Consider the following 19,734-nt stretch of genomic DNA (forward strand, 5'->3'; position numbering starts at 1 on the left):
TCATTCCGCTGTTAGCAGAGAAGTTGCCAGTCACAGGAGCCACAATGGCGTTTGTAGTCTCCTTCAGATAGGGCTGTGGATAATATTAAATCCACTAGCATCGCCCTAAATATAGGCCTGGTTGATTCCCAGAGCCATTGATAATAAACTGGAACATCTACTGCACACGACAATACTATGATTTCTAAACAATATTGAATTTATAGTGGATAAAACTTGCATTAAAAAGGGAACATGTAAACAGTACCAACCGGGTCAAGTTTTCATTTTGTTCGAGAAACAAGCTGCTTTTAATGAAGGCATTTGCTTGTTTCTGAATGCTTAAACCGTAATTCTGTGGAATAAAAGCACCTTTACTTAACTTGGCACCGGACAAGGACACCTTTCACAAAGGGACTTTTTCTTTTTTACGAATCAGCTCGCTAGCCGCCAAGCATTAGCTAGCGGTGCTAGCTATATTTGAAACGGAGACGACCCCACAATGCTCCGATGTCTGCTTGGGATCTTTTTCATTCACTGACTAATTCAAAGTACTATACTTTACAGCACTGGAAAACCACCTTGTCATCTTTCAGCTTTGACGAACTATGTTGGGGATCTCAGAGGAATGAATTGGCTTTGAGGAGGACTGGACGTGACAGGCCTGGTGTGTTTATTTTGTGTATTCTTGCCCAGTTTCTGCTTAGTAACACGTTTATTTTGGCATTTGGAGTAGCTACTGTTCTCTTGTGAATGAATTGCTTGGACCACCGAGGCCCAGTCGCAGGAGTGGCACCGACGCCGGCGTGAGGGATGCCTGGGTCGGACCGACACCATGGGACCAAGAGGAAGCCGGAATCCAGCAGTCTTAGCGGCGTGCCACAGCAGACCCAGGCCTCGACTCGTACCTCCGCTGGAGACAAGACGAGCAAGGAAGGCAAGGTGCATGGCAAATCTTCAATGTCCTCTTCTAATACAAAACGCAAACGGCATAAATCAACCAAACATAATCGGGAATCCTCTGCATCTGGAGCCGAATATGTTACCCTCGGCGATGCGGCGCCACCTGGTGTCAACACGGTGAAGCCTCTCGTGGAGTACGACGATATCAGCTCGGACTCGGACACTTTTTCAGACCCACCGTCCTCCAGGCCCTCAGAGAGGGGGGGCGGGGACTTACTGGAGCCGTCACCAGACTACGATAGGCAGGAGGCCGGGGCAGAAGCAGGTGGCAGGGAGAACAAGGGACACAAACACTCCCGAAAAAAGCCCAAGGACCCCAACAAAGTTAGAGACCCTGGGAATGGCGAACGTGGCATCAAGAAAAAGAACAGCAAAGACCACGAGAAAGGGGTTGCTGTAAAGAACAAGGAGAAGGCTGCCTCCTCAGGTACCTCCTCCAAACGCCATGTCCAGCCAGAGGGTGACTCTAAACGTGCGGAGCTGATGCTCACCACACAGCCTGCAGCCAGTGTAGGTAGTGCTACTTCCTCCACATCCTCATCTCGCAGCAAGGAAAGCAGCCGCTCAGGAAAGACTCGCAAAGAGAAAGAGAAGCAGCAGCGGAAAGAGGGCCGAGCAGCGGAGGGCAGCCAAAGCTCCTCCCAGAGGAACCGAGCAGACAGGACCCACCGCAAGGCCTCCAAGAGCCTGAAGTCCAGCCCTAAGGGCAAGTCTTCGAATAGGGGTAGCCCCCGCAGGAAGGGCGCAAATGCTGCTCATTCACCCAGTCCCAGAAGAGCGGCTGGCAGCGAGAGTCCACAGGCCAGTGGGTATGGACAGCAGGTGGATGACACCTACTCCAGGCGGAGGGTGGCCCAGCAGAGCCCAACTCCTTATGGGGACACTTCCCGCCGCAGCAGACAGAGATCAGACAGCCCCTATGGCAGCAGACACCGGTCTTCCAGCTATGAGAGGGACAGCAGCCCATACTCAAGGAGACGCTCCATCAGCCCCTATGGTACCCGCAGGTCCTCCAGCAACAGCCCCATGTCTCGGTGAGTATAAACTGCAGGTTGGTCTTTACATCTTAGGGAATAATAGCTTTAACTTAGAAACACTTGTTTATTGGGAACGTGTTAAGTATCTTCAGGCATGATGACATAGAATGCCAATTCAACCCTCAAGTCCTATTTGGTATTATGTTTGTATAGTGAAACTTGATTTGGTGTTTTATAATTGAGCTTACAACTATTCCAACTATATATGATTATAAAAACCTGAATTGTAAGTTTAAAGTCAGGCAAACTTGTTGCACTTGCAGAGTCCCCAATCCTCTAGCAAAAATAGTTACTGTTAATGAAAGCTTGCCATTCAATTCTCTTAAACACCCTATACTGTAGACATAAGCCTGTGGGTGAAAAAATGAAAAGGCTGAAAAGGTACTGTGAACACAGGCAGGTGACTGCATGGTTTCACTTCAGCTGTTTAATTTTGCAATTCAAAATGTATACCACAAACTTTGGCTAACAGGACATGGTCAACTCGACTTCCTTTTTTAAATCACCTTTCATGCAAACATGCAGCCCTAAGTGATCCAAATTAGAATAACAGAAATAAAAATCAATTAATAAAAGCAAATTACAAAAAATGTAATCCTATGGTTGTAGCTTAAAAAAAGTAAGGCTATAACATCACCACTGACTACAAATTAGGCCATAACCATCCTGGTCAAAGCCACAAATTATTTCCAGTTGCCACAGTAAGGAATAGAGCTGCAGCTTGTGATTTAACAGTAAACGGTTCAAAAACTCACTCTTAACAAAGCTCTCTTTTTTTTAATGTAGAAATGCAGTATATTAGAAAATGTTTATGGCATTATAAAATGTATTTCTTTTGTTTAGCCGCTCTGGCCGCTCCAGGAGTCGCTCCCCGATGCACTACTCAACTTCTCGTCGCTCCACCTCTCGTCCCCGTAGCAAGAGACATACTTCCTCTGTTGCAGCGGGGGCCAGCTCCCACAGCAGTCGGCCAACGAGCCGCTCCCCCCCCTCCCGCCTGCCACTCAACTCCAGCCTGGGAGCAGAACTAAGTCGCAGGAAGAAGGAACGGCAGGCGGCTGAGGCAGCTGCTCGTGCTAGTGGTGGTGCTGCCACCCCTCCTCCGGCAGTACGTAAATCTGCAGGCACCTCCGCCCTAAGGCCCTCTAAACCTGCACCCCCCCAACCAGAAAAAGACTCTGCAACACCAGCTGAACCTCTGCCTGCACCACCTGCGCCCTTATCCCAGGATGCTCCCAGCGCTGAAGATCAGTTCTCTGCACCTCTACCTTCCTCTTCCACCTCATCTCCTGCACCTCCTCCTCCCTCTCCTCCTGCGCCACCCGCCCCAGCCATCCAGATTCCTCCACCGCAACCTCAGGCCGAAGCAAGTATTCAGCCTCCTACACCCTCAACCATATCCCAGGCCAAATCTCCAGCTCCGGCTCCTCCATGCAGCCCTGTCCGCCAGATGCCCCTTCACAAGACGTCGACTCTGCCTCTCCTGCCTTTACCACCTGCACTGCTGGGAAACACTCAGGGGAGGTGAGTACCCCCTCAAGGTTACAGACATACACTATACGTCCCACTGGTCCTAATGCATCTCTTTTATCAAGTGAAAGTGATTTGTGCAATGAATTCTATCCCTTTTTGCCACCAAACCATACTTAACATCATTATGACTCTGGAGTCATCACTTTTTTTGTTAAGTTGTGACAAGTTAATGCTATTACTTCAGACTCTTTCAGTTGTTAATTAATTCCAATCATTTTTATACTGCAACAAATATAACATCACACATCTTAGTTTAAAGTGACGCGCTTCATTTCATGCATCAAATTTGGATAAATAGGTAATAAGTATATTGACCCTTAAGATGAGCCATTTTGTTTTCAAGTGTGTCCTTAATGCAAATATACCAAAGTACAGTACATGAAACGAAACAAAACCACTCCCAGGTCTTGCTACTTCCACACCCGATTCCCCCCAAAAATAGAAAATGCATGTATTTAATGCAAATGTTCACATAGAAAGATATGAACTTGAGCCTCAGGTTAAAAGGAGTACATAACAGACTCACAAACAAGTTACTATTGACGTTTCTTTCCCATAATTCGCATAAATTATCATAATGTTCTTACTGTATGTTAAATGCTCTGTTAGGGCCCCATGCTTAACCTTTCTAAGCAGAGTAAGAGGCAGCTGATAACTTTGATAATACATGATTACAAATCCTCTATTAATGTAAGGTCCAAGTCCCATGCTCTCATGGTCTGCTCTGTCCCAACCTTAGAGTTACATTGTTGTTCGTCCACAGTTTTAAGTATATATTTAATGTTTGTTTCTCTTGTCGCTTCAACAATTTATACTTTTCTCTAAAACTCTTTTTATTTTGTTCCGTCAGTCCAAAGAAGTCCACCCCTCCTCAGAGGCCATCCAGGAAGGAGAAGGAAGTTCGCAGCCGGACATCACTGATCGACCTTCCTTTACCACCCTGCCTGCCTGGAGGTGACTCCTCACCCCCACAGTGCCCCATCCGCCAGGCCACACCGCTACCCCCGGCAGTCCTTAAGAAGAGACCAAAGTCAGTTTCTTTAATTACTTACCCATGTCCAAACTTCCCCTTTTTCATCCCAAATCAAGTCAACATTTTTTATTTGATGGTTTACAGGATTTGCTGCGCGCGATATGGTGAGCGCAAACACACCCAGAGTGACTGGGGCAAACGCTGTGTAGATAAATTCAATATTATTGGCATCATAGGGGAAGGCACCTACGGCCAAGTGTACAAGGCCAAGGACAAAGAAACTGGTAAGGGAGTTATAGCTAGACGTGAGTCACTATGATACTCCTATGTGTTTAATACAGGCAGAGGGTCAATTCTCATTGTGATATGTTCTCTTTTTAACATGGCAGGTGAACTGGTCGCTCTGAAGAAAGTACGTTTGGACAATGAAAAGGAGGGCTTCCCCATCACAGCCATCAGAGAGATCAAGATCTTGCGGCAGCTCAAACACCGAAGTGTGGTCAACATGAAGGAGATTGTCACTGACAAGCAGGATGCACTTGACTTCAAGAAGGACAAAGGTAAAATAATCTGATATTTTATGCCATAACTGGGTAACATTGACACATGTGGAGTATTCTAACCTACTAAGTTGAGGCTGCGTGCTATATGCATACAATTGAGACATACTACTGCAACTTGAACATTGACCCTTTAGCTCAGATATCCCCTGTGCAATGGATTGTGGGTAAGTAAAGCCAAAAGATAATGCCACCAGATGCAGAAGGTCATCCTCAAATCTTTGGGCATATAGCATTTCACATGCTATTTATTTAGGCATACTAAATGTTTTCCTGGCATACTGACTAATATAGCAGTATGGTTTTAAATAACACAGTAGGTAAACATTTCTGAGCTGGTCAAAGTACATGGCAATCTTTGTGCCACATGCCCAATTCTCTCAACCCGAGACTTCAAGTATCAGGCTGTACAAATTGTAGACATTTTTTTAGCTTCACTTAAACGGTCACATAACATTTTTTTTTTTTTTAAATCTCATTATACAATTTAAACCCTCTACATTTGCACAGTTGCAGATATAATAATTAGGGATGGGAACGATTAATCAAATATTCAAAATGATTCAGGTATTCGAATATGAGTTATGAATATTTTTATTGTAATTTTTTGGGAGGGGTGCCTAAGTTGATTACATATTATCAAATGGAATAATTCAATGTATACGACAGTGCCATAGCTAAGTGTGTTAGGTCTAAAGGTGTGTTTTGCTCCGCTCACCGGTCCCTCACAGCGGGCAGAGCTGCAGGTGCTGATCTCTTCTCTCTCGCGTCCGGTTATACTTCACTCGCCTTTATGTCCAAATCCATCAGATCTAGCTAGTTCTAGCTAATGATATGGCTGCTGCCCCTCCCTACACGCAGATCACGCAGACTCAACCCTCATCTTATGCCCAAATTCCAGCTGAGAGGGTCTTCTCTACAGCTGGCCTGATCGTGAATCGCCTCCGCACCCGCCTCTCCCCTGAGTAGACATGCTCATATTCTTAAATAAGAATGAGTATTGAATAGCTGCATTCTGTGCATAGGCCCTGTTATAGGTTGTTGATCTCTGTTGTAATAGGGTTACGTTACCCTAACCCAGTGGTTCTAAAACCTTTTGTCATTCCCCACTTTGAACAGGTGGGCTTTTTCAAGCCCCACCTGTTCCTCATCGCTCCAATAAAATGGTAGGCCAAGCTTAAAATTGTCAAATGTATCGTTCTATAACAGGGGTCTCCAACCTTTTTTAGGATGAGAGCTACTTTAAAAAAAAAAAAAAAAAGTTGTGAGCTACTTTGACTCTTTCTGTTTTTTGCAGTGTAAATATTTAGCACATTTTAACATTATTATATGCTTACCTTTAACCTTTGTGTGCTGTTTGGGTCTGTGGGACCCTTTTTCAGTGTTTACTAAAAGAACATGTATGCAATCTAATTATTTTTAACCTGCTTTATTTGGGGGTGGACCTCACCTCCTCTAGGGGGTTCCTCGCCTCCTCTAGGGTGGACCTCACCTCCTCTAGGGTGGACCTCACCTCCTCTAGGGGGGTCCTCACCTCCTCTAGGGGGGTTCGGGGGGGCATGCTCCCCCGGGACGATTTTTTGTTTAAATGTTGAAGTGAAATGCATCAATCTGGTGCACTTTGAGCACAACATGAATTTATGGATACAGCTCTCAACACTCATGAAAGGGAACTGTATACTTTTCAATAATCCAAACATCTTTAGAATATGATCACAACCAATAACAAATAATTTAAACTGGTTTATTCTTATGTTACCTAGTTAGCATTCTTTCTTTTTATTTATGCATATTTTACTAATCACTCTCCTTTTAAACTGTTTTTTGTTTTGTTACCGTCCTATAGTACAGGGGTTCTCAAAGTGGGGGTCGCGAGATGATTACAAAATAAAAATTGAAAAAATAAAAAAATGTTTATCTATTATTATTAATAATGACGTGTGCATAGGCCTTTTTCAGGGGCGGACTGGCAATCTGTATAATTTCCCCGCAGCGAGGCTCCCCCCGTTGACAAAACACTAGCGTAGTGTTTCTCAAACTTTTTCATACCAATGACCACTTAACCAATAAAAAAACACTCACGGACCACCTAACTCCACAAATATCCCAAAACAATAGGCCTGCTCACCACTCCAACGGTACATAACAGCCATCAAATGCGATTCAAAATGCTCACAGGTTTTACACCTCTTATGAAATGTAGACTACATTTATTATGGAGTTTATGTCAGAGCCAACAGACTCACAGATCGTTGGCTACTGAGAGATATGCAAAATACACCGCATGTAGTACGACACAAACCTCCGCTGTGGATTTTCAAAACAAAATACAGTAAAACTATGGCCGCAGGCCCAAGTTTAACTCTCTGAGGTCTAAGCCCTTTTTTCACACGTTAGGCTCGCCTAGGGATGGGTATCGTTAAGGTTTTAACGGTACTACTACTTTTATCGATACCGCTTATCAATGCGGTCTTTTAACGGTACTTTTATCGGTTCTTTTGGAGAAAAAAATAAGGTAAACTAACTAAAGAAATTGTGAACAAAATTAACATCAACAGCTTTTTATTTAAATTAAATAAATAATATTATTTTCACATCAAAAGAAACAACAATGTTTTAACAAATCGTATTAAATAATCTGATGACAGAATTGTAAACGGAATAGCTGAAGCTTTAACTCCGTTACCTCTAATCATTAACCCATGTTTGTATAATTGAGTTAACTCCGTGTGTTGCTGCTAGCATACATAATACCTGACGTGGAAAAGTTACTCGTGGATGGGGCTACAGAGCTACTAGAAAGACAGTCGAAAACGGTGCATTTCTCCGTCTGGATGTGGTGCACTTTTGCTAAATGTTTCGACAAATTGCTCGTGTTACCGCCCTGACATGCTAAACTCTTATTGCACTTTTGGTAACGAGCATTGTTCACATCGAGACGGGTAAAGTTTAACCACACCTCGGAGCGCGTTCTCTCCGCCATCTCCTCCGTGTGTGTGTGTTGCTGCATGTAGCAGCTGCGTGTGTGTAAACCGCCCCGCCCCCTCGCACACAGACGGGGGAGAGAGATCTCTCGTCTGGATTGGAAAGATCGAAAAACATAATCATAGACGCATTTTGCAGTCTTTTTGCATATTAGAAACGTAGTTGGCGACACTAAAACTGCAATATAATGTTTGTGTAGCAATAATACATATGACCTATATTTTTTACATGTCTCCAGCACCGTTAAAAAGACCGATAACGTCGGAGCTTAACGGTACCACGGTCTTTAATAATTCAGCCCCGGGACCCGCTTAATACCGGGGCTCGGTACCCATCCCTAGGCTCGCCTGGGCTTTTTTTGTAAAAATGCTATTAAAACATGAACCTTGGTGACCATCGGGCTGGCCTGCATGGTCTGCCTACAAAACAAAAATAAAAAAACTTTATGCAGCCCCAACAACAGCCTCTGATCATCAACAGACTTCATGCAATGCTTCATCTGATGCATATGTTAGATAATAATCTCTATCTCACTCCTAAAACATCTAAATCTACTTCCAGTATGGATAAATGTTCATAAAATACATCCATTGTTTGTTCTATATGCTTCTTGAAATCCTAAAAAACACATCGTTTTTCTAGAACAGATTACAAATCACCTGAAAATGGTACAAACAAGTGGCAACATGTGTGACGAAGGTGTTGCGCTGGGCTATATCATGCAATCGAAACTTAAGCTCGCTCCATTGCGGAGATATTCCTGCGAGAGTGCGGAAAATTTAAATAAATAAAAATTCAGTTGTGTGTGTGTGTGTATGTATGAGCAGGCTCGGATTGGCCATCGGGAGATTCGGGACTTTTCGCGCCGCCGGTACCGCATCCGCCGCCGCAAACAGCCACCGTTGCGAGGCTCCGGCGGGTCCGGCACAGCGGCGCTGTGAAAGTCCACCGCCGTTGCGAGTCTCCGGCTGTAACACCACTACCGCCCGCGAGGACCCAGGTTCGATTCCGGCCTGAGGTCCAAAACATTTCTAAAAATAAATAATAATCTCCCGTTCATCGCGTCCATTCGCGACCCACCTATCACATCTCTGCGCCCCACCAGTGGGGCGCGCCCCACACTTTGAGAAACGTTGCCCTAACCCGTTATGTTGTTCGTGTATGATCCTTCTTTAATTTAAAAACCAAGTTACGTTTAAGCATGAAAGCTGTAGGCCTATAGCTGTCAACTGTTCAAACTGTGATCACCAGTTCAATACATTTGACAATCCAAGTTTTTGCAATTTCCACTGCAGGACCTAGCACGGCTTGGTACGGTATGGTTAGGCTTTGGTAGGCCAGGCACACTTTATGCTGCGTTTCCATTACAGTTTAGTTACTGGGGTAGTAACTATAGTAACGCAGTGTAGGCGGGGCGATCGGCTGTTCGGCGGGCGGAGCGACGCTGCATAAAACTGCCGTGACGTCATCTTCAATGCGAACCACAAAACCAAAACATCAGCCGTTAGCTGTTAGCACTCAGAGCTCACAGCTCCTCATATCTGTTCAGAAACTAGACAAAAGTCAAACCACAGACTGTCTGTCATGGCGAATACAGTCGCTGGTTTATTTATGTCTGTAGGCCGTTGTTGTGAGTGTGGACGGAGCATATACAACGCTAGCTTAGCCTGATCGATCCGATCACGATTCAGAAAAACACGCATTTTAAAAGGTTTTTCGCCTGCCGTCTTGTCTGCAGACCGGTATCAGTATGTTGTTACTTCGGCATCATTTTGAAACGTGTATTACAATTAAATCCCGGTAAAATATGTTCATTTTGTTGTAGTTGTAGCCCCCTTGCCAGCGATTCTCTCTGACCAATCAGCAGTCGAGTGTTTACGTCACTAGTTTAGCATATTCAGCCCGGTTGTTGGCCCGGTAAGAACCTCGATTTTGGAGGGCCAGAAAAAAGGTGAAAAAGTAGCCCTGAGCCGGAACTACCCCTAGTGGAAAAGCAAAAGAAAACGTGCTACGTGCTGCAGTGGAAAAGCGCCATAAGGGAACAGACAAGTTATATTCATCACAGAAAGTTGATTTAAAAAAAAAAAAAAAAACTTTGTGTTCAAATTGTTCTAAAGATGTTATTTGTGTTGGGGTAATGATGTCATTAATTATAATGAGTCTGTTAAAAGCTTTATTCCAAAACCTCAAGAGAAGCTTAAAATGTAAAAATATGAATGATGATGTTTCCCAGTTCTGAATCTATCTTCCTTGGGTTCAGGTGCTTTTTACCTGGTGTTTGAGTACATGGACCATGACCTGATGGGCCTGCTGGAGTCGGGCCTGGTCCAGTTCTCCCATGAGCACGTCCGCAGCTTCATGCGCCAGCTGATGGAGGGGCTGGACTACTGCCACAAGAACAACTTTCTGCACAGAGACATCAAGTGCTCCAACATACTGCTCAACAACAGGTAAGAACAGGAGACATGGACACCAGAAGTGAAATATTGTTGTTTAGGTAGACATGCAGCTTGGCTTTTACAATCAATTGTTTAGCAGTAACAGCTGTTTCAAATAACAGTAATGAAAGCAACTTCTAACAGACACTTGCTTTTTACAATTCTGTGTCCTTTCTACAAACATAGAGGATGCAAGTGAAAGCTAGAAGATGCTGAGCTGAAACAGAGCATTTAGAGCAGAGGTCACCAACCGGTCGATCGCGAGTGTGGTGCGGGTAGATCGCGCACCGTTAAAAAAAAAAAAAAAAAAGGTTTAAAAGAAAATAATAATATTTTTTTACAACATTTTTAGATGTAAGCCTATCATCTACCACCCCGTTAGCAGGTGCCACTTGATTGACGTATCTTTGAGACATTCCCTGTCGCTCCCGAAAATAATAGACTGACTTAAAGTGATGCTGCATATTTTGGAACTCACTGCCCTTATGGAAGATACTAACTACAACAAAATGAACATATTTTACCGTGATTTAATTGTAATACACGTTTTAAAATGATGCCGGAATAACTACATACTGATACCGGTTAGTAAAAACCATGAATTAATGCTTTGACAAGTGTGCAGACAAGACGGCAAGCGAAAAACCTTTTCAAATGCGTGTTTTCTGAATGGAGAACAGATCGATCAGGCTAAGCTAACGTTGTATATGCTCCGTCCAAACTCACAACAACGTCATACAGACAGAATAAAGCAGCGACTGTATTCGCCATGACACAGACAGTCTGTGGTTTGTACATGTTTAACTTTTGTCCAGTTTCTGAACAGATATGAGGAGCTGTGAGCTCTGTGTGCTAACAGCTAACGGTTTATGTTTTGGTTTTCTGATTCAACGTCAGTGGCTGAGATCCTCACCGCTGATTGGCTACCGCGCGAACGCGTCATTCGCATCAACCGCGTCTGTCTGTTCTTTATACATCCATGGTCCGTCCGCGTCTTTGCATTGAATTTACATGTAATCGCGCCGCCCCCAAAAGTCGCATCGCGTCCGGTGTGAACGCACTAATGGATAAAGAATGTTGTTAGAATTTTGAATTAGTAAGAATAACTAGTTTTTAATGTTAAATGTTGCACTTGCATGAAGCTTCAGTGGACAAAATGGCACTTTGTTATCTGCTCACTGCAAGATGTTGTTTTTTTCTTTGTTGTTGTTGCTGTCAACAAAATAATGTACTCATTCACTCAAACAAATGGAAAATAAGCTACATACATTTATATTTAGGATACGCCGCGCCGGCACTTCAGAAATTGCAGTACCCATAAGGAGCTGCACACATGCCGCAGTTTTTGCGTGGCTGTGCTGACGGGCGAAAGAGGTCCACAGCTTCCCCGCAGCGAGGCTCCGGGGAGGCACTTGAATCAGTGTTTAGCAACCTGAATCAGATCAAAATAGCTTTATATAATTGCAGTAATAGCCTGTTAATAATTTGTTCTAATGCAAACTTGTTATTGAAAACAAGCTGTGCATTGTGGTTCCTAACCCTGGTTTATTATGTGTTTCTTTGTATAGAGGTCAGATCAAACTTGCAGACTTTGGTTTGGCTCGGCTTTACAGTTCAGAGGAAAGGTAAGGGAATAGTTTTTGTGCATATCTACATATATATCCCTGTAAACATAACATAACAACATCAAATGCTTAATTTAGATATGTTAATGAAATGATATGAAGTATGAAACGATTATGAAAAATAACACTTTTGCTTCTTATCCAATACTTGTATATATAATTTATTCTTATTGAGAGTGTATATTAAACTTTTTGATGTAAATATATTGGATTCCTTCCCGATCATAATTCATAGGCATCAATTTCTGGTACAAAAACAGTGATGTACAATACAAAAAATAATGTATGTTATGATTAAACCTCATGGAGACATGGATTATCCTCTTCATTTTCAATGAATCTCCACTAGATGGCAGTGTGTGTCAGATTGTTGTCAGGTATCCCTGTTAGTGAAACCTGGAATGTGTGTGTTGTGCACTCGGTTGTGCACATGCTTTGCCGTGTGAATGTGTACAGAGTCTCACTGTCCTCTCTTCCTGCCCCCAGTCGGCCGTACACTAATAAAGTAATCACACTATGGTACCGCCCCCCTGAACTCCTGCTGGGAGAGGAGAGGTACTCTCCAGCCATCGATGTATGGAGCTGTGGGTGAGTAGACTGTCATGGCAGTACATATCTGTTCTACATTTACATTGTTTCATCTTTAACATTCGTACTCCATTCTATTCTATTCTATTTTCTCATGTCGTGTAGTCTTCATAAACTAATGAAGATTTTTGACTGTTTTTTTTTTTTTAAATGGGTGTAGTTTCTCTAAGCCCATTACATTTTTTTTAAACAAACATAAAATATGGCCTTTTCATCCCAACATCACTGAAAAGTCATCAAAGCTACATCAACCTTTTAAAGAAGATTGTTTACAAATGTTCTTTCTACTTGGTATCCTCTTAATAGAAAACACTTGTAATTGTTGCAGAGTAATCTTTGTGCCACAGAGTCGGTTATTATTAAACATGGGCACCAAGAGGCAAATGAAGCTCAGTGAGGTGTGAGATGTTTTAGTTTTCAAGCGGGCTGCCAAAATCTAGTGTATTTATAACAGAAGACTATTTCATGCAAATTGGTTTCTTATCTGTGGAAAAATAACTTTGCTGTGAACATTTGCACTTGCTATAATGTACTACACAATGTTGACACTTGTATTATTTATGATTACTCTTGGCAAAATCAGATAGGAAATGTTTTCTTAAAGGATGTGTTCTAATTGAAATGTATCATATTCAGAAGTAGTATGATTTATTGGTCACTGTTGGGAGTCATTCACAATTTCAGATAATAAAAAGATAATGCCTGCACACTTGCTCCATGCCATTTCAGTTTTCAAAAATGTTATAAGGGATGTCATAAATATTTTTATTCAAACTGGTCATAATCCTCTCCCATATTTTTCAGTCAACGTTTTCACAATTTTGACACCATTTAGTTTTGATTCTACTTGGATGAGTCAACAAAGTATAACAAGTAATGTTAGTGTGAAAGTGTGCAGGTGCTACCTTTTTGTTATTGAGTGTTTTTCTGATACATTTGCACCTGCTTAAAGTGTGTATTATTTATCCTCTGAAACTGTTGGTATATAAAACTGTATATTTTCATACTAACACTACACATTCTGTCATGTCTCAGGTGTATTCTGGGAGAGCTCTTTACCAAGAAGCCCATCTTCCAGGCTAACCAGGAGCTTCTACAGCTGGAGCATATCAGGTAGGCTGACCTTTCTGACCACAGCCCTTTTTAAAGTAGAAACCTCGACTGCAAACTTCCCACACTGAATTCTCTGTTTCTTTATCACCCATATTTGCCTTTCCGTCATGTCCCTCAGCCGTCTGTGTGGTAGTCCCTGTCCTGCAGTCTGGCCGGACGTCATTAAACTTCCCCTCTTCAACACCATGAAACCCAAGAAGCAGTACAGACGGCGCCTGCGGGAGGAGTTTGCCTTGTACGTAGCGCTGCTGAGCGTACTCACAAAAACTGTAATCTACCCTTAGTTTGTTTCTGCAGTTTTAAAATCTCTACCCTCTGCACAGTTTACCTTCTGCTGCCCTGGACCTGCTGGACCGAATGCTGACCCTTGACCCCGGGCGGCGCTGCTCAGCAGAGCAAGCTCTTGTCAGTGACTTCCTGAGTAATGTTGAGCCCAACAAGATGCCACCGCCAGAGTCAGTAGCCCCATGGCCGCCGCTTTCACCTTTTTGTTTATATAGTATCATATGTTGTGTTTTGTTGTGAGAGATAATGAAAGAGCATTGAAATACACACTGTGAATACTTTGTTTGCGTAGGTCTTATCTAGGACTGTCTTATTTTCTTCATAGGATTTCTTTATTAATGGTTGTACTATAATAATTTTGTTTTTTGCATGCCTCCAGTCTTCCTCACCATCAGGACTGCCACGAGCTGTGGAGTAAGAAGAGACGACGTGCACGTCAGAGCGGGGTGCCCGAGGATGTGCCCAAAGTGCCCCGTAAGGAAACGACAGGGACCTCGAGCGGGGAGAACAGCCGGCCCCAAAGCAGCCCGGCTGTACCCCCACCGCCTCCCCCAGGAAAACCGCCCCCCCCAGTCACCTTAGAGAGTGAGTTGTCAGGTAACGGATACATCTAAATAAAATGTTACCACAAAAAAAAATATGGTTATAATATATGTACTCTGTTATGCGTTTCAATATTCCGCTTTGCGTACACAACGCAAACTGTGAACTACAGAGCAGGCCTTTTAATGCATTTTTCCTCTGATTATTCCATCATTCCTCTCCTTACTGCAGTATGCTTTCACACTGATGCACTGCTTTCCAAGGAAAAATCGTTTAGAATTAGACCTCTTTGTTTGCACTGTATTGCATTTTCATAGATTGAATTGTGGTTGTGTGACTTCGTCCAGGCCTGGGAGTAGCAGCAGACCAGTTGAACCCGACAGAGCTGGCCGTGCTGATGAACCTCCTCCAGGGGCAGACGGACCTCAGCCTGCCCCAGGTGGCCCAGCTCCTCAACCTCTCCACCCCAGAGACTCTCAGCCAGTCGCTGTCAGCCCTCAGTGAGGCCTCTGACCAGCAGGGGGCTCCAGAAGACCAGGCCCCCACTGCTGCCAGGTCCCAGCCCCCGGAGCCGCCGCCTGAACCCCGGGAACCCTCGCCGACATCCGGAGACCCCGCGCTCAGCCAGGAGGACCAGGCCAACCTGCTCGCTCTCCTTTTGGGCCACATCATTAAGCCCCAAAGGGAGGAGCAAGGCGATGAGAGCAATGGTGTCCAATCAGAGGCACTAATGCGCGGCTCGTCCGCCTCTACTACTGAACGCAAGGGCAAGTCTGGGTTTAGTCTCTAGATGGTGGAAAAAAAGGCGAACTAAGGTCAGGTGAAAGTCACTGGGGACAAGAATGAAGAGAGCAGGGTAGAGGAAAAAATAATAGGAGCTGACTGACAAAAAATTCCTATATACTCTAATAATGACCTGACAAAATCAACAAAATGATCAATTAACCATATGAATTGGGCCATTAGACTTATCATTCATCCCCCACCCCTTCCTTCACCCTGACATTCCTTAAACTCATGCTCACCATTGTCCCCTTTAACCACCTCACACATTGAAAAATGCAGTACTTCGCAAAATGTCTGTCGAGTGTTCGTTGTCATGTGACCCTGGTAACCAGGCAAAGGTTTGGTGCACATGGACGTCTCTCACTGGTGTACTCAATAAACCAGACGAAGGAAGAAAAGGTTCACACTGTATTGTTCCCTTCCACTCCACTGTTCTCCTACTTTCTTGTTTCATTCTCAGTTTTTGTTTTTCTGTATCTGTCCCATCCTGTTCGCATTTCATTTTCATTACAAAGCAGGTCTCATGGATTCTTCACAGAAAGCGATGTTGCTTTAAACCGTCTGTAATGTCAGCCTTTTTATGAAGAAAGTAATAAATTATCAAGTGGAAATAAATGTTTTGAATCTTTAGGCCTCACCTGCATGTGTTTCTTTTACCTTTTCTTTGTCACATATTTTTTTTATGTTCACTTCAACTCGGATATTAATTCAAATGTTTTTAGCAAGTGAAATAAAACTATTGACTATGCTGCTGACACTGGAATGGTAACGGTCCTGTTTTCTTCGGGTTATTTCTCTTTTCATGCTGCTGAAACCCTTACCCTCGGTTTGCCTTGCACGGCTTTGGATTGAAAAACGTTTCAAGACTAACCTGTTACAGTGATCTTGTCCTGACCTTTAAAATACTTAAAATATTCCTACATAAGTCACCCTTTCTACTTTCCCAGCTTTACATGCCCTTCCTAATGTTTCCTGCATCTTTTTTTTTTTTTTTTAAGGAAAAACAAATGCAGCTGCATCTGTTTTGCATACATCAATGCCATTATTTTGGGACCATTATAGTGAACAACTTCAATGCTTAACTGCGTTAAATAATAACAGTGATAGTAAATCACGGTAAAACCAAACTTTTTTTCCCCTTAACATTGATATCTAAATAGGGGTATTGTTGGAGAGTTTTCATAGGCCTGACATCTTTGTTTTCAGGGCTAAATAATTGTAGCATTTAATGTACCATATAATCAATGTCAGTGTAGGCGATCTTAACTTGACCTAATGCAAACTGATACCTACAGACATCTTATGTTTGCCCTTATAATGGTGATGTACTTAATGTGAAGATGCACTTCAAGTGCTTTGCTCTCCCTCTTGTGGTGAAGGTAGGGATGTCACATTATTAGGCCCATTTGATTCTAAACTAAAACTTAGTGACTGTAAATAAGACATAAAAGGACAACTAGGTGTAAGGGTCTTTGTGTAGATAGCCTAAAATTAAGTGAAACATTACATGTCAAATGTGTTCTACCTAATGTTTTGTCCTCCTTCCTGTTTGTCCCCTTCAGATGGTGCAGTATCAAAAAGGAAACCGCAGGGTGCCAACCAGGTGCCTCCACCTGGGGAGCAGCGTCCCCCCTCTCCACCCGGTCCTCCTCCATCGGCTCTCCTCCCTGGAAATGCCCAGCAGGCCGGGTCTGAAACCCAGCCCAGCCAGGACATCAGCCCTGCTGTGGCAGCTGCTTTGCTCCAGCTCATCTCCCAGCAGGACTCGGATGCTGTGGCCCCCCCGCACAGCAAGGACCCCTCTCCTGCTGCAGAGGCCCGGGGACCGCCTCCTCCACCCTGGATGGCTGACTCCTCACCTAAACCTTCGGCTGCAGCTGAGGCCACAGCAGGACCGAACACAGCAGCACAGTTCCCCAAGGACCAGGACCTCCGCTTCTCCCATGGAGCTGCCCGCTGAACCCCCCCCCCCCCCTCTGAGAGACAAACCCTAGTATCTTAGGGCAGCTCGAGCAATCCTGGCCTGAAGGACACGCAGAGGAAGAAGACAGAGGGACACCTACAGATTATGATTCACTGGACCATGAGCAGGTAGTTAAAGTTGATTCAAAGATGTTGTAAGGGGCCTCAGGTCAAGAGCATCACTTCCCTCTGTCGTTTTGAATCGGAGGGAGTGTTTGGACCTGACCGTAAATTAATTTGGGAACGTCACCTCCTGCAGTCCCTTTGCTCTCACCCTTGACTGAAGGTCCCGACTTGAATGAAGTTTAGCTTTTCAAATTGAGTGCCATGCAGTTGACACTCAAATTAGAAAGCAGCTTTGATTTTTTTTTTTTTTTTTTTTCAAAACAAATGATTGTCATGTCCACTGCAGTGCCCACTTCTAAAAAAGAGTTCCAAGAGCTTTATGAAGATGAAGTCATTTTTGCTCCACTCTGTAATGGGGCGGTGTCTGTACCAGTGTGGTGGAAGCTAAAGTCCTGTGTATCTATATTTGAGGCTTTGAGCACACTGATAAGAACAATGGAGGTTTACGAGTGTCTCATTGAACCTCACGTGCTGGCTAGCTCCCGTTTCAGCCTTGTGCCTCGTTTGTGACCCCAGCGACCCCTGAATGATCGCGGCTTGGCAAGAAAGTGTGGGTTAAGTTTCCGTTTTTGATGGCAACAGCGTCCCTCTACAGGACTGATTTTCGTTTTGCTCAAAGGCTGTTCCATATTGTATTCAGTTTCTCATCAATTAAACTGAATTGCGATATGTTTTTGGTCCATATGAAGATTTTCCCAAACCTGTGTCATAGCAGTGCTCACTTTATCTGTCTGAAAGATGGATCAAACCACTACATCTCAACGTATCGCTCCATGATACACTTGTATAAAAGCTAGACACACGTAGGCACACACTGACTTCTCTGGCTCTTCCTGGTGGGCTGTGAAAGCCTTGTATAATATGTCGTTGCCTCCCCGCCAACTTGTGCAACAAAAGCTTTTTCTTTTGCTGCAGTTATTTTCTACATAAAGAAAATGATACACACTTTGAAAATGGTCCATGGTTTCTGTTTGCATTTTTTTGGTTTTGAGGGAGAAAATGATTTGTGTATGTAAAAAAGAAACAAATATTTTGTAATATGTGTTTTCTTGGTTCAGTTTATTAAAGGAAGTTATGCGACCAGTTGAATTCTCTCTCTCTTGGCATCTCTGAATGTTTCTGTGAAGTGGCCACTAGATGGTAGGCATTCCCTCATACTTCAGATCAAGCTATACAGGAAGTGCTCACAGTTCGGCCTCGGCAAAGCCTGGTTATAGTTGAAAACCTCACTATCACCTAAGATATAAATGCTTACTCGTAGGACCTGGAAACTCATGTTTACACATTTTCATTCTACAGGAAGTTCTGTCGGATCATAAAAGCAAGGTTCCCATGGGTGTTGGAAATCATTGAAAACAATTGTAATGTGTTCAAGGTTTCCATCCCGTTTAATTCTCCGAAATGTTTTTTCAATATTTAAGACATATTTATGAAAATGTGCATATTTGTATTATTTATGTAATATGTTGCCTTATTTCAAATGAATTTGGTATTTGTACACGGGGCTGGAGGCATATTTTAAACACTATATATTTATTACGGTTGGATTTTCCCTGTGAATCCAAGTAGGTTCTTTTAAATTAATTGTTTCCTATACACCGCGATGAAGTGAAGTATAAAAGATTGAGCCAGTCAGACAGTGAGGTGAAGTGCTGCCTATGCATCCATCTTATTTATGTGTCGATTTCTTTACCACTTGGGTTGATCTCTTTATGAAGATCCTGACAGGCGGACAAGGATCATAAACTGCAGATTGGCAAAGAGAGAAGCCTGCTAGGTTCACGCAGACTGGGTGTGTGTCTGTCTGTCTCTCTCTCTCTGTGTGTGTGTGTGTGTGTGTGTGTGTGTTAGGATTGTCCTCATGCATACCCGGACCAGCTCCTCACTTGGCAGGCTTACAGAGCCGCTTAGCCCTCTGGCCCACCAAGCATGCTGAGCCCTCTGGGTGAGAGATCTTTTCAGAGTGGAGGCAGTGGGAGGCTCACCTGCCCTCTAGCACAGGCCGTGCGTGTGTGTGTGTGTGCGCGCCTGTGTGTGCGCCTGTGTGTGTGTGTGTGTGTGTGTGTGTGCGTGTGTGTGTGTGTGTGCGTGCCTGTATGTTTCTGTCTGATGCTTGTGCCCATTGGGACACCAAATAATAGTGAATGTGCCCACAGGGAGTTTCCACGGGAGAAGTAGTGGGCAATGCCAGTGCCAAATCACAGAGACTAGACGAATAAATCAGGACTGAGGAGTGAA

General features: G+C 43.6%; 1 protein-coding gene across 2 annotated transcripts; it reads left to right on the forward strand.

Annotated features, from left to right (window-relative positions):
* On the forward strand, positions 1–18,590 carry cdk12 (cyclin-dependent kinase 12). 2 transcript variants are annotated; one of them, XM_034142680.1, is made up of 14 exons: positions 1–1,976; positions 2,823–3,503; positions 4,363–4,542; positions 4,630–4,769; positions 4,875–5,045; positions 10,291–10,480; positions 12,037–12,093; positions 12,580–12,681; positions 13,717–13,794; positions 13,913–14,029; positions 14,118–14,249; positions 14,459–14,664; positions 14,970–15,389; positions 16,971–18,590. In XM_034142680.1, the coding sequence occupies exons 1-14, from the start codon at positions 793–795 to the stop codon at positions 17,366–17,368; spliced, it is 4,056 nt and encodes a 1,351-aa protein (XP_033998571.1). In that variant the 5' UTR covers positions 1–792; the 3' UTR covers positions 17,369–18,590. The 2 variants fall into 2 exon arrangements, with proteins under 2 accessions (XP_033998571.1, XP_033998570.1); XM_034142679.1 differs by having other exon boundaries at positions 3–1,976; positions 14,459–14,676.
* Positions 18,591–19,734: the final 1,144 nt, after the last annotated feature.

The sequence above is a fragment of the Trematomus bernacchii genome, unplaced genomic scaffold, assembly GCF_902827165.1.
Source record: "Trematomus bernacchii unplaced genomic scaffold, fTreBer1.1, whole genome shotgun sequence".
In the NCBI taxonomy this organism is placed as follows: Eukaryota; Metazoa; Chordata; class Actinopteri; order Perciformes; family Nototheniidae; genus Trematomus; species Trematomus bernacchii.